Source organism: Morone saxatilis, unplaced genomic scaffold (assembly GCF_004916995.1).
Source record: "Morone saxatilis isolate NCDOM2014 unplaced genomic scaffold, NCSU_SB_2.0 Contig16, whole genome shotgun sequence".
NCBI classification, from domain to species: Eukaryota; Metazoa; Chordata; class Actinopteri; family Moronidae; genus Morone; species Morone saxatilis.
The window spans coordinates 16,750,856-16,776,972 of NW_023339718.1; the positions used below are offsets into that span (position 1 = coordinate 16,750,856).

The window sequence follows — 26,117 nt, forward strand, 5'->3', positions numbered from 1 at the left end:
TGTCCACTGCCTGTTAGAAGGAAGAGGCCTGAGAGACAGACAGACAGAAAGAGAGAAAGAGAGAGATGTTAAAAAAAACAAAAAAAACCTGGCGGGTTATTGATGGTGGCTAGCCAGTGCTGGATACGGCTGTCCAGAGGCAGGGAGGCTTGGAGTCGATGTCCCCGGGGGTCGTCTTTGTCTGGGGATCATTCCTGAGGGAGCTGGCTTCACTCTGCTGGCTCGTGAAGATAAGCACTCTCTCCACATGCTGAGAGACGATGATAAGGGGATTGCTTCACTAAATGAAAAAAGAAAAAAAATAGCCCCACCATTGGAGCTGCTAAAATGAGAAGCTTTATCAGTTTAGTTGGGAAAGACCCCCGATCCCACTCCTTCAACCATAAATCACACTTTGTTTTTCACTACTGGGCATGCTCAGAATGGGGGGGCGGGGGGACAAAAGCAAAACCTGCACACAGTTGTAATCTTGATATTATATGATAGTCTTATTTTGTAAGAATAAATTGGTAACATTACTTAGAAGCAGTATGTAAACATATATGTGAATTTATATGTGTTTATTAATTAGCATTGTCAACAATTACAACTTATTTACAACTGTATCATATTGCCATTCATTATCTGTTTATACACCAGCATCCAGTTTTGAATGCTTAACAGGAGTTACATAGTGCAGGACTCTAAAATAATATGTAAAATAATTTACATTTTATGTTTTGATTGAATAAATTTGTCTTAAAACAAGCAATAAGAAATACTATAACAATAACAAAATACTATTAAAATACTAAAATATCAGTATTTTATATTAGACTGAATTAGAATTAATTAGTTCTCTCTCTCTCTGCTGCAATTTAAGTTGTTTAAAAAGAAATAGACAAAAGCACTGTTGCTTGTTAAATATAGAATAAACATACAAAATGTAGAATTTTTGTTTCCAAAACAGGAAACTTAACTTGCAATGGAAACCTTTTTGCAGTCAAACCAGGAAAACTTAACAAGTTATTTCATCTGAATAAAAAACTCTGAAGCTAAACTTGAATTATACAATTAATAACTTGAATGTAACAACGCGTTAGGGATAGACCTCTCTCTACTCTTTAAAAACAGCTCACAGGAAATGCCTAAAATAATTTAAGCCTCGTCTGTCCATCGCTTCTGCCGGGCACTTTCTCATAGCTTAACCTTCCTTTCTTCAGTGGTGTCAACACTGCAACACAAACACAAGGAAATATCTTAATCTGCTAAAGGAAGCTTCAAAAAGAGTCAGAAACATAAGCCAGGTTTCCATCCAAATGTAGAGCAAATTCTGACCAATTTTCTTGGCAATTGGCAAAAGGAAATCGCAAATGAATGGAGTTTTCCACCCAGTACTTCTATGTGAACATTAGGAGTTGGGTACATTAAGATAAACAGCTGGTGGCACGATGGAAATATGAAATTGATGTGTTTTATTTAATGTATTAATTTGAGGAAGGATGGAAACCACACCAGAAGCCACTATTATTCACCTGTTCCAACCAAACCTGCAGCCTCGCTGCTCCTCTTCCTCTCTTGTCCGATCCAGCATTTGGACCCATAGTTAGGTGAAACTGTCGCCGTCTCTTCGGTGCTGGTGAAGCAGTCGTTGCTGCTTTGACCTAGACCCCACAGCATGACCCCTGTAGGAGGGCTCAGGCTGTAGGGAATGTGGTTGTGATGTGGACGCTGGGGGTCACAGCGAGCTGCAGAGTACGTGGACGTTTGACTGTTGGCTGGCTGCTGCAGGACGGGGCTGTAACTGAACGCAGAGTCCAGCTTGAAAGGACTGTCCAGCTTTGTTGGAGCCCTCTGTGTCCACTCATGGTTCACTCTTTCAACAACTCCCCCCGATGCTCCAGCTCTGCCTCTCCAGTCAGAAAACCCCCCTCTGCCTCTATCCTCCTCTTTCCATGGATCACTGCTGGTCCAGCTCCTCTGGAGGTGAACATCTGGGCTGCCAGAGGAAAAACTCAGGTTGATTCTGAAATCCGTGTTGCCATCCTGCACCATCGAGTCTGGTTCACAGAAGCTGCGATCTGCTCCAAACAGGAAGCTGGACTTGTGGTCACTGCAGAATAGTTCTGGATGGGGGTCGATGGGGCGTCCTGGTTGTGGGTCAGGGTTCATGTCCTTGGGGTCGGCAGTGGGGGTCCAGGGGCTGTTTGGTGGGTTGTTTTGGTTTTTTTTTGGTTGAGACTCGGGCTGGTTTGGGTCTGTGGTCAGCGTGTACAGGGAGGTGGTGTCACTGAACAGCTAAAACCAGGAAGAGAAAAGGGGCTATTAAGTGAGATTCAACTTTCCTTATTTTAAGTCTTTTGTAATGTTGGTTAGACAAATAATGCAATTTCAAAGTTACTTTGGGCTCTGGGAGGTTGTGTGGCGTTTTTCATTACTTATTAAATATCATATACTAAATTATATTAATTGAGAAAACAATCTGCAGGTCAACTGATACTAAAAATTATCCTAATTCTTTGCCAAATCACCCAAAATATTATAAATTGCATGTACTGTTTCATGTTAAATACAATAATTTTATTGGAAACACTACGGCTGCCATGACTTTCACTGAACTAGAGTGGATGTGTTATGCTTATTTTGTTTGCATCCGGACAACCAAACGACACGTTTTGGTTCTTGAGAGCACTCTGAGGCCACATACAAATTTAATGTCACAACAAAGTAACAGGAATGTAGTTAGTCTGACATTGTGTTCATGTTAGTCCATTTCTGGCAGGGAATGTTTGGCTCTCACCAGTTATTAGGAAATGACATGGCTGCGGCCAACATCATTTTCAGTTGACAAGGAAATTGTGGTTGTGGTTGGTTGAGTAGCAGCAGAGTTCTAAAAGTTGACTTACAACGTGTGCAGCGGTGTCGATATCTTCCACACACATTTTTCTGTTGCTATTTTGAATGGCTGCAGCTAAGAAGCTATTCTTCCATCCTTTCCTGCACACAGGATTTATTGGTTGACCATTTCTTCAACCAGCTGAAATAGCCACCAATGGCCTACCCTCATTCGTTGTATTTGCGACATAACCATGTGACCCACAGTTGCAGGTGTAGATACATCACTGTTTTCACAATATGTACTTGTTCGAAGATCATTGGTTGTATATATATATCAATATATTGATCCCAGATCTCAACCTCTTAACCTTTCAGACCCCATATTAAGAGCCCCTAAAGTGAAACATATTATATTACAGAGGCAAAAAAACCCAATGTGCAGTATGCGCGTTGTATGTTTAAGCATAGTGATATATCTTGGATCACCTTGAGTACTTTATGTGGCACCTCAGGGAGCAGCTCCTTCAGCTGAGACAGGGAGGCCCTCATGAGCCACTGGAGGGATGGTGCTCTCCTCAGCATTAGCTGACTAACCAGAGGGTTGATGCATGGGAACTGCAACAGACACTTTTCATTCTGGAGGGAAAGAAGACAAAATGTTAACACATACAGTTTGATTGGGGGTAAAAATAAAAGCAATCTACAGTGTTGTTAAGTTGGAGGTATTTTTGTAATAATATGAATAAAGTTGTTAACCCCTTCTCAACCAAATACTAGACCAGTCTATGTAGCCTCCTATAGATAAATCACCTCTGAGGGAATCACGGTCAGCCAGTCTCTGTCCAGGTAGTGGGGAGGGTCCCTGTCAGTGGCCATCAGGCTGTGGAAGCAGATCTGACTGATCCATTTGGCTATTTCCATCACCTCAGACACAATCAGCACCTGACAAACACAGAATGATGTGTATTGAACTTACCAGAGTCTGACTTGTGGTGTTTTCTGCCTTTTACGGGGTAATTTCACAGGAACAAAGACATATAGCTGAAAAAACAGTCAATAAATCTATGTGTTGTGTTCTACCTTGACATCTAGATCCTCTGACTTCATGCCGAACAGCACAAGAGACGAATACACCAACACCAAGTTTCTGAAGGCTTCACTGGAAAAACTGCCGTAACACAGACAGAATCAACAATTGTGAGTCTGTGTGTACTAAATGTGTGTTTATACTGTATTAATATGTGTGTGTGTGGACACCTACCCTCCTCCCTGGCTCTCTGGGCAGTGCAGGATGAGCCAACAGCAATTGTACTGCAGAGAGAGAGCGGTGAGCCTCATCACTACTCTCTCACTGGCTCGCTCCTGACACAGTTCATCCTCCTCCTGACACACACACACACACACAGAAAGTTGGAGAAATGAATTAAGTATTTATTAGTAATTCCATACAATACCCAAGAATCTCAGTAGAGGGAGATAAAAACACTGAAGAGTTTCTGCATTAACGTGGATTTGTGTGTGTTCCCTTTGAAGCCTGGTACCTGAATGATTACAGCGATGCTTTCATCCACTGTGATCACAGCGTAGTGATGGGTGCCTCCGAGCATCTGCAAGGATGGACAGTGGCTCCTCTCTAACACAGTTATATTAAACCTGTAGTGTAACACACAAACAGACACTTTTCACCATATGGAATTTAAATGATAGCTTTTCATCATTGGCAGGTATGGTAGAAACACATTTTTAAAAAGAGATTTATTCTTAACATGTCTTCTGAAGAAATATTTTATCTGGAAGTCTACAAAAGGCTCTGGCAGGACACTCATTAAGGAACCAATCAATCACCATAGCGACCTCCAGACAGGCTCCCCTGTCCAAGTAGACTTTAGCTGTTGTGTGCGTGGATGACAGAAAATAAGTGGACTGTTCCATTGACTGTTATAGAAACTGTTGTGGGGTAATTGGGCCCGCCCTTCAGTAAAGTTTTCTAAAAGCATGACATCTGAAGACATTACATGGACATTTTCCTGTATTTTAAAGACTTGAATGATTAGTCGAAAAATGAATGACAATACTGAAAACAGCTCCTCAGTGTCATCCTTAATAACCACTGAGAACCAGGCAGATGCAGCCAAGAGGAAACGAAGAAAAAAACTATATAACCTTAAGGAGTTATGCATGATGAATATTTAACTTGTTTACTATCAAAATGAATGGCTTTTTGAAAAGAAAAGAAAAATGTTTTCAGTGACAATCTAAACATTTACTGTACATCAAAGCTGGATGATACACTGAAGCTCTACAGATCAGACAACCCAGTTTTTCTATATCAGTATTTTTGGTTAAATCTTAAATGGTTTCCCCTACAAAAAAGTCCAATAACATGACAATCTTGCTTTCATTCGTACTTTTATTTAATGGGTTAACATATTTAGAGCAGGCTCTCCCAGTAGATTATATTAAATATAGATCATGATGCAAGCTTGTGATCACCCCATATGGCGATTGTCTAAATAAGGAAATGCAATTGAAATCCAGGTGTTTGCCTGGATTTTTTACTAGCTGGCTATGATTTAATCAGACTTGACTAGATGAGTGTGAAAATGTACCCTGACTCGAGTGTCTGGAGCAGCAGTGGACAGTTGAGAAGCCCCTCGGTAACAAGAACATAAGGCACATTGTCCTCCAGGTCCCACGAAGCATTTTCCTTGTCTTTTGGAAAAACAAAACATTTAGAAAGAAAAAAGATATTACACATCAATGTAAAATAGTGTGAATAGGATCTATTTGTTGGCAGCTGACCAGTATCGGAGATGATCGTGTTAAGGGTGACGTGACCAATGCTCCTCTCTCTGCAGACTGCGGCCCATGGTGACTGGCCTGGATGGTCGTACTCCACCACCAAAGAGAAACAGTTCCAGGGGAAGTCTGGGCCCATATGCTGCTCACATACCACCACACACACACTGCCGCACACGCTGGTGGAACAGGATGGGTGTGTGAAAACAACAGATTGTTCGACATAGCACATAGCAGCGTGAAATATTTCCTTTAAAATAGCAAAACAATTATCGTTCACTCCAGTACGCCAATGCACTTTTGCACTCCTACAGTGTGTGGATACTGCCTACTGAAAGCCCCAGGGGCTTGCTTTTTATATATATGTATATATGTGTATTTATCTGTATATATTTTTATTTAAGTCAAGCTATGAAATAACCACCAACAAATCTGGATGTGATTTATGAGGAATATGTTGAAATATGTGTAATTATAAGATAAAAACAAAAACATTAACAACTGTATATTTTTACCTGCTGACCACACTGGCACCATTCAATTTGATCTTGTCCTTGTCAGGCCAAACTGCAGTTACAGAAGCACCTGAGACAACAACAACATAAAAATACTTAAACTGTATGACACATTCACGATCATGTGTTTGTATTATTGTTACAAGGAATATTACTTTTGCTTTGGCTTGTGATTGTTGAGTTTGTGTCCCAAAATTGTAAATGAAAAGTCACTTGTTAATTAACCTGATTGTACTTCACTTGTTTCCACAGTTATGTTTAGTTAATTAGCAGTGCTGTTGATAATGAAATGGCTGAAAGAGACCAAGGGATGCTCACCAGCCACTTGGCTCAAGCTGTTTATGATTATAGATTTGCTGTCATCAGACTCAGCTGATATTATGACAAGAATCTACAGAAAGAAAAATCAACCAGGATCATTGCACATTTAACAAATAAACACTGAAACATTTGATAGTATGATCATTATCATTAATCATTTGTAGAACAATATACTGCACTTTATGCTGTCATACTGTAGTTTCCAAATTTTAGAACCCAAAATGTGACACAATTAATTATACAAACCAAAAAAACAAGTTTTCTCTCAATGTGTACACTGACTTTCTCCATTGTGTTTTGTCCTTTCCTGCTGCGCAGCCATGCAGCCAGCAGCTGCTGCAGCTCCAGCAGTTTGAGGTTGGACTCCTGGTTCTTGTCCCTGAGGTAGAGGATGATCTGCAGCCTCTTCACCAGCTGCCCTAGACTCTGCTCTGCACACGCCTCAGATGCCTTGGTCAGGTACTCTTTAGTAAATAAGGCACGGCAGTAAATATCACAATATGGTATATGTTAGTCAGGGGTTGGAAAACCAATCACCAGAACATTAACCTTCAAAGCTGAAGTTAAAAGGCTGTAGGTGTAGGTTTTCAGGGTCTTTTAGTGATTGGGTCTTCCATCTTCCAAAATCACATTTTCTGTCAAAACAGTTTTCTTCTTTTTCTCTGTTTTAAGAGATTTGACTGGTAAACTCTTAATAGGTGATAACTAAGGGTGTTTTTTGTATTAAGTAATAATAGTTAATTTAATAGTTAGTAGTAATAGTAAAGTTTACTGACCTAATGCAGTACCAAGGCCACACTTCAGAAGCAGCTCCTTGAATGTCACCAGCACATGAATCAGAGCTGCCTGGTTGAAAAGACGTTCCTGATCTGCATACCACACATCAGTGGGATTTTACACATTTATTAAACATAGATTTACTGAATTAATATCTCAGTACTACAATATAAGAAATAAGCTTGTACAAATGTGTTTCTGCATTATAAAATTACATTTTATACCTTTGACCAGCCCTGTGCTCTGTGCATGTGTCCTGCAGAGTGCCTTCTCCTGCTGCTTGAGGAGGAAGTGTGTTTGGTCTGGGGTCAGGCAGCTGAAGTCTCCCCACACTGGGAAGTTGAGCCCCAGCTGTCGGACAGAGCTCAAACAAGGCCGAGCGAAGGCCAGCAGCTCACAGTAGGCACGCTGCTGGCTGTCTGTGAGGCAGCACGCACACAAAAAAACATTTTCTCCAACAAGAACAACTTAAGTCACATGTTTTTGGTATATTTGAACTGAAGGTGTTGTGAAAGTGTCGTACCAGTAGCTCTGACTTGTACTACTCTGCTGTCCTGTCTTCCCTGGGGGATTGACTGACTGAAAGGAGGAATGATGAGTTGGCCCGTTGACTGAAAAGCTTCTTTCTGCTCTCTGGTAACATTTCCTGACACACTACCACTAATGTTTGCTGGCCTCCTGTCTGATCTTTGCACCTGCTCTGGAGTCGGCTGCAGCTCAGGTGGTGTTTGTTGGTCCACCTGTGGCCCTGATACAAAGAGGATGAGATGACATTACAGTGTGTGACATGAACAAGTCATTAGACCACGAGTACAATGAGGTAAGTTAGGTATCGAAGTGAAGTATCTTGAGTAATTACTGACATTATTGATTAATCTACAGAACATTTTCTCAATTTATCTATTTATCTTTGGGCTTCAAATGTAAGTAAGCTCCTGAAACCCAAACCAGTCCTAAACCCAAACATATTCAGTTTTACTATAGACCCAAAAACAAAATATTAACATGAAAAAAAATTTTTACTTAAATATAAATTGATCACTATATACTGCTTATTAATGTTCATTGTATAAATCAACTAACAGTTTAATTGATTAATCATTTAATCTGTGTGTTATTAATCATTTTCATGATTCCTCTTCTTAATATGACCACCAGGCGGCACCAAAGTTAACAAACGATCAAATCCTACATAGTCAGTGCCTATTTCTGTTTAGTAACATTGTAGGCTCAAGCTGAAGATCAATTTTACTAATATGTGATTCTGTTATCAAAATATCATTTTATATGACATGCATACCAAAAAAATCTTATTATTATTATCTGTTATATAAGCTGATGAAAATCATCTACAGGCTTTATAAGAGGAACAGCTTTATTAAGTCATTTCACAGTCTACCTGGCTGAGTGCCGGCTGAGCTCTGATGTGTTGCCGTAACTGGAGCTCTCTGCTGAGATCTCAGTACAATGAAGGTGGACAGAGGGTCCAGGTCCTTCTCTGGTGGACGTCTCGTATACAGCAGACTGCTGTGATTGTCTTTAATATTCAGTCTGGAGGACGCAGCCTGCTCAGGAGTGTGGGCGTTCTGCTCTGTCTTACACTCGTCTCTACTTGTGTTGATGTCGTCCTTACAAACAGAAAACGTGGCTGCGACTTCTTTCCTCCTCTTGTCTGGAAATTCATCTTTAATGGTAGCAGCAGGGTTTACTTCCTTATTGTTTGTGCTGACAGTGTGCATCAGGAAGGTGTTCCCATCAGCAACTGTTTCTCTTTGAAGAAGAGCGTCATCTTCAGTAGCTTCAGCATGAAAAGCAATAGCTTCAGATTTCTTCAGGTCAGGTGACTGAGTTTTGTTTGTAGGATTCATCAGGATGGATCTGACTGTGACTGAGACCAGAAAGGATGAGGAAAAAAACACAAATGTGTGTCAGAAATCTGTTGCAACACTCAAATTGTAATGCTCTAAAACAGTAAGACTGGTTTGAAGCAAAACATACAAAGCAATAAGCTACTTGGGCTGTTGATTAATCAACTAATTGTTGAGGCTCTAAAATGTCAGAAAATAGTGCATCCAATTGCCTACAGCCATACTGATTATATATTAAAGTTTGTTTTATCCGACCAAACATACTCAGTTTACTCTCCTATATAACGAAAAAATACTAAAATAAAAGCTGTAACCTGTATATTTCTGGCATGTCTGCTTACAAAATTACCTGACCAGTTACCGATTATTAAATTTGTCAGTGAATTCTTTTGTCCATTAAATAAGTAATTAATTTATAAACTGTTTCAGCTCTACTTAATGTATTGCCAATTAACTCTCTAATAAACCACATTTACTTCTGTCCTCTGACAAAACTGATTCAAAGAAAAAGAAACACACTCACACTCCACATGTTCAGGTGACAGATTTTTGAAGTCTTCTATCTTTTCCTGCTTGGTGGAAGGAAACTCCGACTTCATGCTCTCTGTGAACTCACGGTTGCTGCACAAAGACACCTGCGGGGCTCCCGTCCCCATGTGAGACTGAAGTTTGTCACCAACACCAACAAAGCTTTGTTTCTCCAACTTTATGACTTTCAAGGCTTCAGACATAGGCTGGAAGCTACTAGCTGTTTCACACATTTGAGGCTCTGCAAGAAAAAACAGCAGATTAGATTTTTATGAACATCCTTTGAACATATTTGTAGTGTAAAAATACTTAACAGTATTTCATGCAGTATTTGTCAACATTTGCAAAAACGTGCTTCAAAATAATGTTTGCTGATGTTCTAAAATAATAAATAAAATAATGCACCAGCAAATACTGACAAAATGCTGAAGCAAACTAGCAAGCCTTATCCTGAACAATGAGCTAATAAACATGCATGTGTGTATCTATGTCTATAGTAATTAATAAAGAGGCAGCAGAAACAGAAATATCTTGAGTTGACTTGCGTCAAGATCCAAAAACTCCAAAAACATGTTTTAGATCCTTCCTGCTTGGTAAATGCCCATGTCATTCAAACTCCTGACCCTTGTTTGTAAAGCAGAAGACTCTCCAAGACCAATTAGAGATTTTTGGAAAAGCTCCACCCAGAGCCACAGAAGACATGGTACATCTGTTTTCAATGGCAAGTAGTGAAGGGTGGATGAAGCCTTATGAAGCTTTGAAGCTTTAAGCTCAGGAAGCACAATGACATCTGTTGGTTTGCAATACTTACTGCAGCCCTTCAAGACAGACCAACACCCTAACACTACAAAACCTCTATGACTTTAATCTTATGTCTCTGTGTTGTGTCCTACTTCTCGTTCAGAAGTTCTATACTGCTGCAGTAAATTCAGACATCATTCTGCTATGCTGCAGTAAAAATAAATGTGGTCCGAAAGTGCATACAAATATTTTTGTTGACACAAAATAACCATAGTGTAGATTAAAGCTTATCAAATACAGCCTGATGTGTATCAATTTGGGGGTCTTTCACAACAAAAAGGTTGAGAACCACTGGTCTATGGGACTGCCCAATAATCCAGTCTTTCTGGTTAGAGGTTTTGGATATTCTCTACAGTAAACTAAGCAACACAGATAATAGAATATCTATCTTTTGTTTATTACAAACAAAACATACTTTAGCCAAGTTATAGAAATCAGTTAACAGACTGATTTGGCTAGGATTGCTCTTAAAAAACACTGATACTCAACCTTTGCTTAGATAAGGAGATCTTTTATGAGCGCTTTTTAAGTTTTTAGAGGGAGAGAAATTGCACCTTATTTCTTTGTTCATTCAAGTATGTATTTGTTTAAAACTGTGTGCTTCACAAGAGTAAAATAAGCTTTGGAGTTTTGGTATTGTACACCCCTCACTCATGATGAATAGGTGGAATGCGCCTTTAATTACAAAACTGTAAAATGAAACCCTGTAATTACCTGCTAACAGAAAGCCCACCACAAAGGTTGGATGCTTCTCTGCCTTCCAAAGGGCCACCTCCATCTCCTTCTGAGCTCTTGCTGACACCAAAGACCTACATGACAATCATTAATGTTACAAGAGCTTTTTCACATGGCAGAACATTAACATTAAAACGGAGAATCTGACATTTAAATATGGTGTGGTGATTTTGTTTGATAAAAATAGTAATACAACGCCTTTCACTTCCACCAAAGCTATTTTTAACTAACAAAGCAATTTCAGTGAGTTTCTTCATTAACTTAATATGAACAACTTCATCCTTATGTTCAGTAACTGTGAAAATAAACTAAACCTCATCAGGATAACGGCTGTATTGACAGTTTGGTCTGGTATCACCACTCACCGTCTGCTGAGCAGTGACAACTCTTCCTTCTGGAGTTTACACGTGGACAGACAGATTTGGGTTTGACTGGTTTTGGGAGTCGACATCAAAGTCACATCCAGCTCCATTTCGGTCAGAAGCATCACACGTCCTTAGAGGGGATTGTGGGTACAAAGTGGTAAATTTAGGTAAATCAGTGACTATAGAGAAGATTTTTGTCCAAACATGATTAACTAACTAACTAAGTCACTCTTTGTGTTTGCTCTGTAACTGTTACCTGACAGCTCTGACTCTATCAGGCCTCCATTCGTCTTGCTGGCCTCCTCTAGTACTTCATACTGGGAAATGTCCACTGACACTGGTACATCTGAAAAGTAAGCTAGAAGAAATTGGACTACTGTGCTACTGTGCATCTTTATTTGATCTAAAAACGGTATAATCTTGTCTTCACCTTTATGAAGCACATCCAGGACTGGAGGTTGCTCATCCAGCTGTTCAGGAGCAACATTCATACAACCACAAATGCTTGGAAAATCAGTCCGGTTATCTTGGCTCAAACTCATCGTGTCCACTACAGCCGGCAACAGCAATGACTACGGAGAAGAAAATGATCAATGTTAAAGTAATTTCATACATAAGCACATCATTTAGCATGTAGCATTTTTAATTACCTCTTCCTTCATTAGTGACTCTTTACCAAACTCCTCATGAATGTTTGCACACGTATGAATGTCACTGGTTTCCACATCAGGAGGTTTTTCGTAAGACACACAGCGCCTGAAACAGGTTTTAACATAACACAGATCAGAAAAAGGAACGGGCCAGTAAAGTAACTTACTTGTCAATAATTTTAGGACGCAACAACCACTTTGAATCACATAATTATGAAGTGCACTTCAGGAGGGACATGCACACCTGAACATGGCATCCTCAGAGGTATCTCCTGTTGAGCTCAGCAGAGGGTCGGCCACAGGAAGGGTCCTCAGCCTGGACAGTTTGGCTTTCAGCGTGGGTAAATGTCTCTTAAATTGTGGCAGGTAGTCAACAACCACGAGCTCTTCTGGCAGGAGGAGATCTTTGACAGAAGGAATCATTCATTTGTAAGTGGTTCTCTAAGTGTCACAGTCAAAAACAGGGAATGCTGACTGACACAGATACGGCTGATGGGAAGTTTGAGTTACCTTTGTTCTTATTTCCAGGTTTCATCTGGTTAGTTGTCAACTTATAAAAGGATTCCTGACATGGCTTATTGATCTGTGACTCTTTTAAAATGCAAAAATACTCATCCTGGTCTAGATCCTTCAGTGAGTCAGGATTAGAGCTTGGTATCACTTCCACATCCCCTTTCACCTCACTCAGAGTCATATTAAATCTGGAATATAACAGATTTATTTTTGAAAAATGTAACACTTGAATAAATATTGAAATTATGACTCAAACAATAAAACATAATGAAATCATAAAATTACCTTTCTGGTGAATAAACCGGTTTCTTTTTTTCTCCCAGATCATCAAGCACAGAACCACTGACAAATAGTTTGCAGGTGGAGATCACCTTTCCTATAACGAGTGCAAAAGAAGTAAATATAGAAACAAACCCCTTGTGTTGGTCTCATTTAGGGTAGTGTGACACCCTCTGTTGTGGCCTCTATATCTAAATAAAGACACTATTTTAATTGCATTGTGGCTGTAACAAACATGCAGTTCAACTTCAGATTTACCTACGCCTGTAAGTTATCAGGGTAAAAATGTATAAAAGTAACGCTGCAAAAACATAAGAAATACATGTATTTACTAGTATGTACCACCTCTGTTTCAGTTATACAGTTTGTTTAAATGGACCAGAAGAAATTTAGTAAAGTGTGAAAAAACCATTTCAGCCTTAGCTATCTGTTTACTCTGATACTGGAATGTCAGACAAAAATATTCACTAATATCATATCAGTAAGATGTAGTTACAATACACTCAGACAGCTACGTCCTAGGTGAAACTGGTGTTGGCAGGAGCAACAGGCAAGAAGAAGAGCCGACAAAGAATGTCACATGAAACTTTAACATAGACTGCCTTGCAAGGCAATGTGAGTCAAAGGCTGATGGCTAATTTTGTAGAAGAAATGAAAAGAAACTCTGTAGCCAAGCTTTGGAGAAACTAAAACCTGATGGGAAGATGTTGAGAAAGTTTGGGACACTTTTTAGGAAGTCCCATTAATTAAACACTAAATGTTATGCTTAGGGCCATGGTTGGTGTTTGGGGTTGCCAACATTAGGGATAATGTTAATGCTTTCATATGTACAAATCTGAGCAGGAAGACTCATTAGTAGAGTTGAAATGATGACTTTTACTTACTTAGAAGTTAAAGAAGGTGAAGGAGTTGTGTTACCTAACTGTAATATTCCCTTTAACATTCAGACAAAACAAACTTAAGTTATATCATTGAATTAAAACCTAAATCCATACTGTATATATTTAAAAGGGAGTTTAAAGTTAATTTACTTACTCTCCAAAATGATGTTACACAATAGACTATATATTGTATTAAATTAAATCCAAACCGTCATCATGACACATAAAACATGCCAAAACCAGGGCCCATGTCACTCAACATAGTGGTTACATGAGCTCAGTCGTATACCTCTGATCCACGGTGCCCTGTAGGTGGCCTCAGGCAGCTTGCCATTGTGGGGGTACAGGTCACTGGTACCAGTGAAGTACGGTGTTGGCAGTGCCAGCAAGCTCATCCTTACTTTCAGACTGGTGGTGGTCTGCAATAAAGACAAAAAGAGACGTGAAAGAGGGAGGCAGGACAACAAAGCATTAAAGTGTAATGATAATATTCAGAGGTAAAATGAACAAGCCACAAACTCACCTCAAAAACATAGTCAAGAGCTTTATATCTGTTAGCAGAGAAAATCTGAGCAGGAACACTGCTGTCGGTTTCAGACCTTTAAACATTGTAAAAAGAGTGATACAAACATAAATACGCATATTTTTAGGAAAACAATTTGATGATTACTGTGGTCTGTTTTAACAACACACTAAAACAGCCTAATTGAATGTCTAATGTCACCCTAAACAGGTTACTTTAACTACAAACCTAAAATAAACGTGTCCATCACAAGAAAGTAGGAAAAAGTACACAGATCTTTTAATATAGTAATGTAAAAAGTAGCAATACCACAGTGTACAAAGGTATTACAGTCAAAATAGTACCTAAAGTAAAAGTATTCATTATGTAGAATGGCCCAAAATTATAATATATTACTGGATTGTAATTATTGATAGCTTGTGAATGTCTCCCCAGGATCAATAAAGTCTCATCTTAACTGATAATAATAAATAATAGTTTATCATATTGTGTATTATTACTCTGAAGTAACTGTCAAGTAAAGGTATTAAATTATAATATTAGTAGTCAAGAGCACATAATTCCCCAGAAGCAGAAAATAGAAATATCCACTCAAAACAGTGTTTAAATACAGTACTCGAGTAAATGTACTTTGTAACTTCCCCCCACTGTCTATTACAAAATAAATCTTACATGTTTATGTTAGCTAGCTGGGTTAGCTACCTCTAACAAGTAAGCTAAAGCTGAAAAGTTACAGCTTTGTTCAGCTATTAAATATCCTGCTAATACAAACCTTCAACGCCACAAATTAAACTAACAAAACCCGAATAATCAGACTGTGTTGGTTAGCATCACACTTACATAATGAGTAAGTGTTATTTGGGTGTTTTTGACAGGTGAAGTATCGATCAGGAGCTGAGGTATCGATCAGGAGCTGAGCTCGAGCCAAAGATCGTTTATTGAAGATGATTCAGATGTTCGCCTCACGCATGCGCTTTGGGACGTTTTATTTCCTCAGGCAGCATTTCAGCTTGAGTTTAAAACACTTAAAACCTGATGCCATAATTGATTTAAAGTGTATGTATACTGCAGGCTATGTATATCAAGTAAATACTATCATTCAGCAAAGGTTTAGTGACATACAGTGGGATTTAACTACTGTAACACATTTGAGATAGACTATTTGTACTGTAAATGGAGTATTTCCATTTTATTCTACCTATGCTACTACACTATACTACTATACAACATTTTGTCAGCCAATATTGTACTTTTTAATCCATTAGCCTACATTTATTTGACAGCATTAGTTACTTTGCAGGTTTAATTTTTCAACATCTTTAATATGTCTGAAATACATTAACCTGAATCCGAATCCAACATACTGTATTATTAATAAAGGTGAATTCCACATGCATATTTATAATTAAAACATGAATATAATTCATTATTTAATTCTTGTATGCACAATAACTGGGTAATGTTTATACGTGGCACTATAGGTCACCCCACATGTTACTGTAGGCCCAGTTTAATATACAACACAAGTTTATAGAATATATGTAGAAGGGGGTCTCTGCCCTGTCTCAATTAAGGGGTCCTTGGCCTGAAAAACGTTGACTGCTTCTTAATGTTTTTTTTCCTGCAGGGGCACTGTGTCCTTTTTACCACAGGGAGGCGCTATTCATCAAAAGACAGTACAGAGTTGATATAGAGGATGTTGTTGGATCTGTGCAGACACCATGTGCAGGTCTCTGTCCAAGTTACCAAATCCTTAACATGGGATAATGTAGGCTAATGAAATCAGACAGTAATGGGAGGTTCATGGGAGGTAATTCTGCATCAGATTTGACAGAAACTGATGTTAAAGTGGTTTTGCTGTCTGAAAAACTGGGTGGTGACAGTTACAGTGTGTCACAGTTCTTCTTTTTGAGTTTCACAAAACAACCGTTGTCCATATGTGTGCTTGTAATCTTGTGTGTGACGTCATGGGACACTCTTCAGTGACGGTCAGTAACTCTTACTCTTAACGGCCTGTGAGAAACGTCTATATTGTATTTTACAAGTTTCTCATCAAGGTGACAAAAAGAATATAATTAACTGTCGATGCTGGTGTGTCAACGAGGCTGCAGTTTAAGACTTAGAAACAATCCGTGACTTACTTCTTTACTCTATTCTAAACTTTTCACTCTGGAGCGACAAATGTGTAATATTCACACTGACATGAAACTGCACTTAATTAACACTAACGTAAGCTGAATTTTCTCTCTTTTTCCAAGTAAGTAAGTTATTTCTACAGCACTTTCCAAAACAGTTGCAAGATTTTCAGGGACAGAAATACAAAAAGAAAAGGAAAATAAAACACTATTAGTGTAAGTTGCACAGTCAGTGTTTTAAAAGCTTTTTATTATGTAGCAAAGAGTAAAAGCTGATCTAATACTCAAAGCGAGTTGGTTCCAGTGTTTGAGCAAAAACAGTAAAAGCATGATCCCGCTTTATCTTTAGTCTGGACCGTGCAAAGTAAGCAGTTAAAATATCAGAAAATATATGCCAAACCATAGAGGTTCAAGGCTCAATTTATTCATCCATAACATGGAAAACCCCCACCCTAAAAACATCCAAACAACTGCATAAAAACAAACTTGGATTACAATTACACTGGACCTGCATCTAGAAATATTCATACAGTATCCAGATCTATATGTCATCATATCATATCATATCATATCATATCATATGAAAATAAAAATAAATCTTCTGCATCCTGTCCGTATGTAAAGTATCACAACCTCGGATAGTGCAGTATTTTTGTGCATTTATTCCAGTGTTTAAAGTGATTGTTTACATCCCCCTTATGAAAGGTTTTAAAGAGTAATCAACTGAATCCGAAGTAATTCAGACGGGACTGGGGAGAGTTTCTGTTTCCAGTGTTTATCAGAAGTCTTGCTGCTTCATATGGCACCAAATGTAGACGTTGAGGCAAGTAAATAAATAATTCCAGCAGCCAAGACAAGAGAAAATAAAATTTAACCGAAATCATCTTGTCTTTTAGCTCAACCAGAAGTAAACACAGAAAGTGACCTTGAAAATACTGTAGTTGTTGCAGTCAAAAGGAACTGAACAGATGGAAAGTAATGAAGTACATTCATTCAACTGAAAGTGGTTCAAATCCCTAAATGACAACACTGTACTCTGAATTATTTAAATGGATGATCAAATTTCATGAGAAAAGAGAGTTTCATCATAAAAATCACCAGAATCCTTGACGCTGACACCTAACAATCTTCTGCCAGTCTCAAGTTGAAAACATTAACCTTTGACATGATTTTAAACTTTTGTTTCTTATGTCTGTGGGCTCATTGTTTGCATGTTGTAATGACATCTGACTTTGTCCTTTATCACAGTGACCCAGAATGACAGCACAATAGCTTATTCAAAGTACTGTAGCATTCTGTTCTGGCCCTTTTAGGTTGTTTTATTTAACCTCTTTACACTTGTGAACATCTGAAATGCATTTCACCATTTATGTTCCAACATTACTTAAATTCCTCTAAGCTGTATTGTGCATGTGCACACAAACTCAGAAAGAGAGAGACATTGAAACACAACACTCACATACACAAAAAAGCCTGTTATCTGAGACTACTGTATGTAGGTTTTGTAGTTTCTGCCCTCTTGGTGCAGAATCATATGTTTCTTTGTTTCACTCTCCTATTATGTTCCAAGAGTATCAGTCAAAGTTTCTGTGTGAGCTAAAATCTCTTCAAAATGACAGGGACACATATTTTTAAACACTGTCGTTTATTGACACTGTACATATGCTTTGGTAGATTTGTTTATATCATAAAACTACAGCACATTACAATACTCCCATTACTACTTAACAGTGAAACTATCATGCACATACAATATAAACTGTTGCAGAATCAAGACATTTTCTAGAAAGCATTTGCATAAAGTTAAGACTTCAATTCATTACATTGTCGGAAATCTCCCAAAAATGTCTTCAATCAATATTCAAGGAAATCGTTTTACATTTGGGGAGGTGCTGGTAGGCAGATTTTGTTACTGTTAGACAAAGTCAGACTAACAGTTTACCCTTGTTTCCGGTCTTTATGCTAAGCTAAGCTAATCAACTATTAGCTGTACATTCATATTTACCATAAAGACAAAAGGGTGGTATCAATCTTATCATCTAACTCTTGGCAAGAAAGAAAATAACTGCATTTGCCTAAAAATTACTTTTCCTTTAAATTGAATCGAGGTTTAGAAGTGTGAAAGCTCATTCTTGGTCGTCTGACAAAAAAATCTATAGCTATTAGCTATTTACATTTTGATGACAAACTCCATCTTCTGGGGAATGTGGTTAAAAGCCCTGAAAAAAGTTAATAAGTGAATATTGAGTTATGATTTTCTGTTGGATCAAATAAGGTTGTTATTCATTCCACAGTGTGATATGTTTCATTAAGTTGCAGCACAATCTCCATGTATTTCTTTGGAGTATTTTTAAACAGACAATTCATTTCAGAGGATCCTTATATCACCATTATAAGTCTCTGTTTCCATTTTAGTGATCATATGTACAGAAATATATCATGTTGCTGTAAAGAACATGAATTTTCAATAAATTTTTAGTGTGTTTTTTGGCAAGCTTAAAGCATTAGAAAATGATACAAACTAAAGCAGACAAAACAAGAAGGTGAGATTTGATCCACAGCCAGCAGGCACTTTGGGTTTTAGACACATTACTGCTCCGCCTCTACACACATTTTGGCTCATTTTTTGCGCTCCTCTATCTGCTCCACCTCACTGGACTCATCTACCACCTTGCCATTGATCATGGTCTGGGTCACGACTTTAACAATCTTCCTGGTCCTGACTTCAGGGTCTTCTGTAAAACAGAGTTAATCCAGAGTTAGGTACAACAAATACTGACTCACATTGATCTTTCTTGTCTGCTGCTCTGATAAGTAACATTGATGTTCAACTAATAAAAAAGCAATGACATATTGAGGTTATGAAGCTGCACCGAAATGTAATATTTTAACAACATTGGTCATCAATACCCTCATATGTAACCTAATATCAGTAAACTGCATGCAGCATGCTTTTGTGTTCCAATTTTATTCCAAAAAATACAAAAGGGGTAAAAAAGAGAAGAGATTGAATGTCCAACTTTCACTGGGTCATTTGTTTGGTGCTTTTTTTGTGGACTTATCAGATCCTGTGTGGGTATTGAGACACCACACCCAAGACCAGAATTCATGTGGGTAAAGTCTACAAAACTTAAGAAAGGATACGATGCTCCTGTATTTGCTCGTGCAGCATGTGGTCAGAAAAATCCAAGAGCAGCTTTACGAGACCAATATTAGCAGACAGAGAAGACAATAGCAGGCCAGTAGATGTACAAAAATAGCACTTGTTGCAGGAGTATATACAGGAGGATCCGATCCTTTCCTACATTCTGCACACTTTCTCTTTTGTCTACATGAAAATTTGGCCTCTGATGTTGTCACTTGATACCCACACAGCATCTGATAAAAGTGAAGTTAACAAAAACAGCACCAAACAAACGATGATGACTCAGTAAAAGTTGTTGACTCACTGACATTCAATCTCTTCTCTTTTCCATCCCTTTTGTATTTTCTGAACAAGTCAGTGCTGACCAACTAACAAGTGGTTCAACAAGTGTTGAAAAAAACACTCACGGGACCATGTGAAAAAAGTTTAGAAAGGACTTTATACAAAAGACTCCTTGAGGAAAATAGATCCCTAATCCTTAATGGCATTCAGTAAATAAAATAATCTGAACTTACTTTTAGGAGGTGGAGGTGTTTCTTTAACCCTGTAGGACAAAACAACGTAAAACTTAATCCAGGAGAGCAAAGTACCAAGCAGAGACCATGTTCACTCAGTATCTGAAGCAAGTTGGACACTTTAAAGAAATAATTTTGGGAAATACACTTATTCTCTTTCTTGCTGAGAGTTAGATGATAAGATTGTATACTAAATATAAAGTTAAAGCTAGATTTAATGTCAAACAAGATATAATGAGTTAATTACTGAGCTTTAGAGGAGCTGGGAGTGGCTAAGCTAGCCGGCGTCTAGCTGTAGCCTTTATATTGAGTGGACCGAACGGTGGTATCAATCTTCTCATTTAACTCCCTGCAAAAAAGTGACTATTCCAAAATGTCAAACTAATTTAACTATATGTACAAGTCCTGTGTAGAAAAATGCAATACAAACCATAGGTTCTACTAACTTTGAGTTTTCTTCTGTGTATTTTGGAAATACTCAAAAACCCCAAACAAATTTAAACAGAAATTCTTGCTTGAAAAGATGTTGTTATATAACTGTATGTAACTTTGTGTAATGATTCCCAGCCCTAACTCACATTTCCTCTCCTTCAAGCAGCCTCCGATAGGTGGCGATTTCCATCTCCAGGTTCTGTTTGATGCGCAGCAGCTGTTCGTAGTCGGTCTTGTTGCGTTGCATGTCCAAACGCAGCTGAGACAGCTCATCCTCCAGCTGGGTCAGTGTGGCCTGAAGACGGTCCATCTCCATAGAGTACTTATGCCCCGTTTCTCCCAGGTTTCCTTCCAACACAGCTACCTGTTAACAGAACACAGGTAATGATCAGTGACAGTAGATAAAAACTTGTCCTACATTACAAAATAATGTAAGACATATTTAAAAAATTTAAAATGTCACTGCCAAACAGCATTTTAGCCCTTCATATGTATTAAAGTGCATCCTACTGTTTCAATAAATCACATCCATGACATTCATAAGATTATAAAACACTGCATGAAAAGTTTGTCTTAAGCCCCAAGTAGTCATATTAAATCTACTTTCTTTGTTGAAAAATACTATTTCTCTTTGTAGGTGATGCTTTATTCACGCTTATTTGCTTTCTTACCGATAATTATATGAGGAGATTGACCTTGTACACTAAATATGACGCTACAGCCAGGAAATGGCTATCTTAGCTTAGCACAAAGACCGGAAACATTTTCCTTTAAATTAATTACAGAGTAATCCTAATCCATTTTACAATCATATTTTAACGTATGGGAGCAGCAAGACAAGCTGTAAACCCTGACATTAAATCACCTTATAAAGTTATTATGGCAAATCTGTGAGCAAATAGTTGCCTATTAACATGTCCAGAAGGTATAGAATAACATTAGCATTCATTTGGAGTTGTGTTTCTGGTGACCTGATGAATTTCAGTCCAATATTCACTTTACTTTTAGCTCTGTTTTTGGTCTCCAGCAACCCCTGAAATTGCTTGGTGCTTTCACTGGTAAATGCTACACTACATTACTAGCTAGTCGCTAACTTTGTCTGCTGTTTGGTGCTTGACAGGTAGTGTACAGTAGGTTTATCATGAAACGATGCTGAGGACAACACCGAACCAAAACAGTAAAGTAAACCAAAACAGCAAGCTGAAAGACACAAAACTGCTTCACATAGCTGAGGGGAACTGCAGAGTTTGGTGATAATTTTCTGTGGGTTTGACACTCTGAGCTAATCCTCTGACATTACACGTAATAATTTGTTACATTGTTATTATAAGAATATTTTAAAGTTCAGCTTTAAATGCTAGAGAACACACCTTTAAATGGTGTAGTAAACAATAAAGGAAAACACTGATGTAGGTTAAAGCTTTTGGCTTTAAGGTACCCTGCAGAGTTTTTACCACCCAATATTGCTATGTATGTACTATGTGTTTACCCGTTGAGCTCGTCCATTCACAACCACTCACAAATCAACCATAGATACTAGAGACTGTCAGCACGATAATATCTCTACATTCAATACTGTGTGCTCACTATTAGGCAAACATCCAAGAGCTATATTTGCCACCACTCTACACCCTTATATACAATGTTTGATCTGTGTCTGTGTCTATGTAGTGGAAACACAGACAAAACATTTGCTTGTTTGATTCCATGTCTTGTCACCCTGATTGATTATTGGAGCAGAATGAAATTACTGTGTACTTTGTACCACTAGTAGCTCTTTGTTGACAAGGGGAAAGCAGCTGTTATCTATAGATAGGTCTGACATGTGTGTGTAATGTACAGAAGAGAAGAGGTGAGGGCGGGGTTGAGCTTCAAAGAAGTAGAGGAATGGTAGTCAGCATAAAACTTAATTCATCTCTGCAAGTCAGAGCAACTACAGACCAGTGTCTCTGGAGTAAATAGAGGTTAGAGAGTCTGGATATGTAGGACATATTATTATTCATGGAGAAATAAGTGATTACTTACAGAGGTATAGACGTAACATGAGTGTGTTTATGCAGTACTGTACCTGCTTTCGAAGACTGTCGAGTTCGACCTCCAGAGCCTGCAGGAAACGTCGTCTCTCACTGAGCTCATTTTGGGCACAACGAAGAGCCTCGTTGCTTTCTTTAACCTCCGACTGCACAGCTTCTAACTATAGACACACATATTAAAATAGTATAATAATATACAGTAAAATTAAAAGCTTAAAAGAATAAATAGCAGAAAGATAGGATTCACGCTGTGACTGACCTTCTTGAGGTACCAGACCTCAGCCTCCTCCTTGTTCTTGCGAGTGATGCTCTCATACTGGACCCTCAACTCAGCCATGATGGCCCCCAGATCAGGACCCTGAGCCGCATCCACCTCCACATTCACCTGCTCGTTGGCCAGACGTGATTTCAGAGAGTTCATCTCCTGCAGTGATTTAAAGAGGGAAAGACCAAGCAGTTTTTTAGTTTTACACAACAAGTATTTTTAAAACCTGGTTATCACAGAGCTGTTTGGATGGGAAGCTACAACTCTAAGGCACAGTGTCTGTTAATATCTAATTTGACATCTACTATCCAGTGGTGGAAGAGCTATTCAGATCCTTTACTTAAGTAAAAGTAGTAATACCACACTATAAAAGTACTTTGAGAAAAGTAAAAGGCCTGCATTCAAAATCCTGTTTTTTTTTTTCGTGAGTAAAATGTACAGCAGGACAACAAATGGACAACAATATAAGAATACAATGTTAACCAAATTCCAGTGTTTCTTTACTCACTGTGCTTAATTTTCTTTTGGATAATTAAATGGCTTAACTGGTTTGTAGTGCAGACCAGGGTTAAATTAGGTTAAAACTTTGTCACACAAATGTAACTCATCCGACAATTTTAATATATGACAACAATTTACACTTAGAGTTAGCAATTATTTACAATCATCTGCCATATTTCAGTGTACTTTAATTGTTCCTCATCACCTCAGCAATATGCAAGATAATATTCAAATAAAAAAACTGTTTTCAGTCAGGTCTATGGGGAGAAGAGCAGCACCTGCAAGGCTCAGCCCACATCCTGGACACCACACCTTGCTGTCTAAACGCACACAATCCCTGTGGCTGGATGGGCTCAGATACTCCTGTCATAGGTGTTGTCTTGATATCTTGAAGCACCGTGGCTACAAAGAAAAAGGGTGCGTCTAAACGCTTAACATGATCATGTTACAGATATTGCATATTGTTAAACCTTGACTGGGAGAGCAAACACACATTTCTACAGCGTTGGTTCATGTCAACGTGTCTCAGAAAACTGGAATGTATTAGAACTCTGTGGTTTTTGGATCATATTAATCATATCAAGGTGCAGGAAACTGGCTTTCGTGCAGCTCCGAGAACCTGCTGTGCTTCAAACACATCCTACATTTAAACAAGAGTATACTTGACAACTTGTAAAGTGATTATCTTGATGTGTAAACACTCATTGATCATGTCCGACGTGACCTTCACCTCGACAGTGATCTCACCTCGTCGTGATTCTTCTTGAGGAAGTAGAGCTCCTCCTTCAGGCTGTCCAGGTCTCCTCGCAGAGTTGCGATAATCTGGTCATGGTCAGACTTTGCCCTCCTCAGAGCCTGACAGTCTCTCTCTACTGACTGGCACAAGGTGGCCTCCGCCTCCCATCTGCAGAGAAAACCCAGTGGAGGATTAGAATAAGAGGAAAGGAGGCCATCAGCAGACATGTGCAACACAGTCGCAGTTTTTGCCTCCCATGTAGGCTATTATCATTACATTCAGGTTACAGTTCAGCATCTGGTTTTTGAAAGATAAATCCCTGCAGATCTTACAAAAACATTTCAAAAGTTGTGTATACATGGGGATCAAAAAGTTTTTCATCTGCTGCAACAAGATTTTTTTTTAACCAGTTTTCCAAGTTGTGATTCATCTTAATCCAAACAAAGATGGTTGCCAGAAGTAAAATCATCTGCTCAATCGGATGTATAAAAAAAAATCAGGGTATATTAATGTTGTGTCTGGAGATTCATTCTTGACCCTAGTAAGTGTAGTTTGGCAAAATGATCTTCACTCAAGGTTCTTACTAGCTTGTACTTCCAACCACATCTGATAGCATTCATTGGTAAAATAATTTTGCCTTCAATCAGCTGATGAAGGTTTTGAGATGTTCAGAAGAAACCTGACCATTTTAATGTTAGTTAATGTTATTTTATATTTTAATGCAGAAAAATACTGCTTTACTATAATAAAGTATAGTAATACTACAAAACAAACAAGGATACATGTCACTTCTTCCTGCAATCTCTTCTTACGTTCCACCATTGATGTTAACACATGAGAGGTAGTGCAACACATGCAAACAAGCACAGGATGCATGAAATCACTTATGAGATCCCAGAATGGATGCACACATGTGAAAAATACCATGAGATATGCATGAAAAGTACACATGCACTTTGCTGCCAATACCATACATCACTGCCAATTGATGTATTACTCCTTCACATGAGGCCACAGAACATACCATCAACACGTTGTGAAAAACACCAGCAGTGTTTGTATCCTGCCTCCACCATCTTAACTTCAGCTTCACCTCTGCCAACAGCAGACTGCACATCTATCACATCCTTCACTCACTGATGGCACAGTTGTTCGTCTCCTGTGGGTGCCTGAGCGCCGTGGGAATGGGGCTCTTATTTCGCAGCCTGACATAAAGGTCATTTATTCACATTGCTTTGCAGTCTGGCACTCCCATGTGAACACTCACAGGCACGTAAAAGAAAGGAACCTCTGTGTGACACTCACTTGACCCTGAAGTCATCGGCCGCCAGCTTGGCATTATCAATCTCCAGCATGATTCGGGCGTTCTCCAGTGTCTTCTTTCTCACCTGAGCAGGGAACACGGTGGAAATTTAATTAAGATATGGTGTGGACGAGTAGAAATATATGCACTTTATAATGTTAGCATTTTGATTTATTTAATTATACATGCCCTTACAAAAGGACGTAGCCCTGAGCATCCAAACCATCTGCCTGCATATACAGGTCCTGGATCTGTTAAAAAGTTTGCTGCAGGAGATTTGTGCTCTTCTTTCATAACTGCCTAAGGACCTTAATACCAAAATGGACTACTTAATCTACTATAATTTTTCTTTATTTCTTGTGTCACCATCCCCAAATGTCATTTTGCTGCCTTTAGAGTTGCGAAGCATCGGCTTTGAAGGATTCTATCAAACTAATGAGAAAGTTCATTTTTGCTTCATGAAACAATCTTAAACTAATTTCTAGGTTTGAAAACTCTGTGCTTCTCTGTAGTATATACGCATCCAGACATGATATCAGGTGCACAGGCAAAAATGTGACAATGCCAAGATAAATAGGCGCCCACACACTAAATAGATATTCCCAAAAAGATGATTTATTAAAGCAGCACCAAAAACTTGAATTGCTTGATTGTTGATTTTGGTGGCCCCTGTGGACAAA

General features: G+C 38.5%; 2 protein-coding genes across 2 annotated transcripts in view; both read right to left on the minus strand.

Annotated features, from left to right (window-relative positions):
* Positions 1-578: 578 nt before the first annotated feature.
* Positions 579-15,376, minus strand: LOC118325564 (protein shortage in chiasmata 1 ortholog). The gene is made up of 28 exons (XM_035658280.1): positions 15,339-15,376; positions 14,373-14,448; positions 14,139-14,268; positions 12,975-13,065; positions 12,687-12,877; positions 12,421-12,580; positions 12,177-12,282; positions 11,957-12,098; positions 11,783-11,884; positions 11,527-11,656; positions 11,141-11,235; positions 9,621-9,866; positions 8,629-9,117; positions 7,753-7,977; positions 7,454-7,648; positions 7,229-7,321; positions 6,735-6,916; positions 6,450-6,522; positions 6,132-6,201; positions 5,620-5,795; positions 5,427-5,529; positions 4,359-4,470; positions 4,079-4,200; positions 3,898-3,985; positions 3,628-3,759; positions 3,304-3,453; positions 1,515-2,277; positions 579-1,213 (listed from the first exon to the last, which is right to left on the minus strand). The coding sequence occupies exons 1-28, from the start codon at positions 15,374-15,376 to the stop codon at positions 1,128-1,130; spliced, it is 4,566 nt and encodes a 1,521-aa protein (XP_035514173.1). The 3' UTR covers positions 579-1,127.
* A 3,750-nt stretch (positions 15,377-19,126) lies between these two features.
* The window catches only part of krt1-c5 (keratin, type 1, gene c5), a 7,736-nt gene continuing 745 nt past the window's right edge, over positions 19,127-26,117 (minus strand). Inside the window, exons 2-8 of the mRNA XM_035657960.1 lie at positions 25,440-25,522; positions 24,146-24,302; positions 22,892-23,056; positions 22,668-22,793; positions 20,746-20,963; positions 20,168-20,196; positions 19,127-19,242 (exon numbers count right to left, since the gene is read on the minus strand). Coding sequence (XP_035513853.1) covers positions 19,127-19,242; positions 20,168-20,196; positions 20,746-20,963; positions 22,668-22,793; positions 22,892-23,056; positions 24,146-24,302; positions 25,440-25,522 — 894 coding nt within the window. The remainder of the gene's footprint in view (positions 19,243-20,167; positions 20,197-20,745; positions 20,964-22,667; positions 22,794-22,891; positions 23,057-24,145; positions 24,303-25,439; positions 25,523-26,117) is intronic.

What these genes read in the sequence shown, in the direction of transcription:
- LOC118325564 (XM_035658280.1), bottom strand. Translation starts at nt 15,376, where the DNA reads ATGCTGCCTGAGGAAATAAAACGTCCCAAAGCGCATGC. An exon ending in AGTCACTAATGAAGGAAGAG is followed by an intron (nt 12,099 to 12,176) that starts GTAATTAAAAAT and finishes TCTTCTCCGTAG; the next exon opens with TCATTGCTGTTGCCGGCTGT. An exon ending in GAGCACAGGGCTGGTCAAAG is followed by an intron (nt 7,322 to 7,453) that starts GTATAAAATGTA and finishes TGTGGTATGCAG; the next exon opens with ATCAGGAACGTCTTTTCAAC.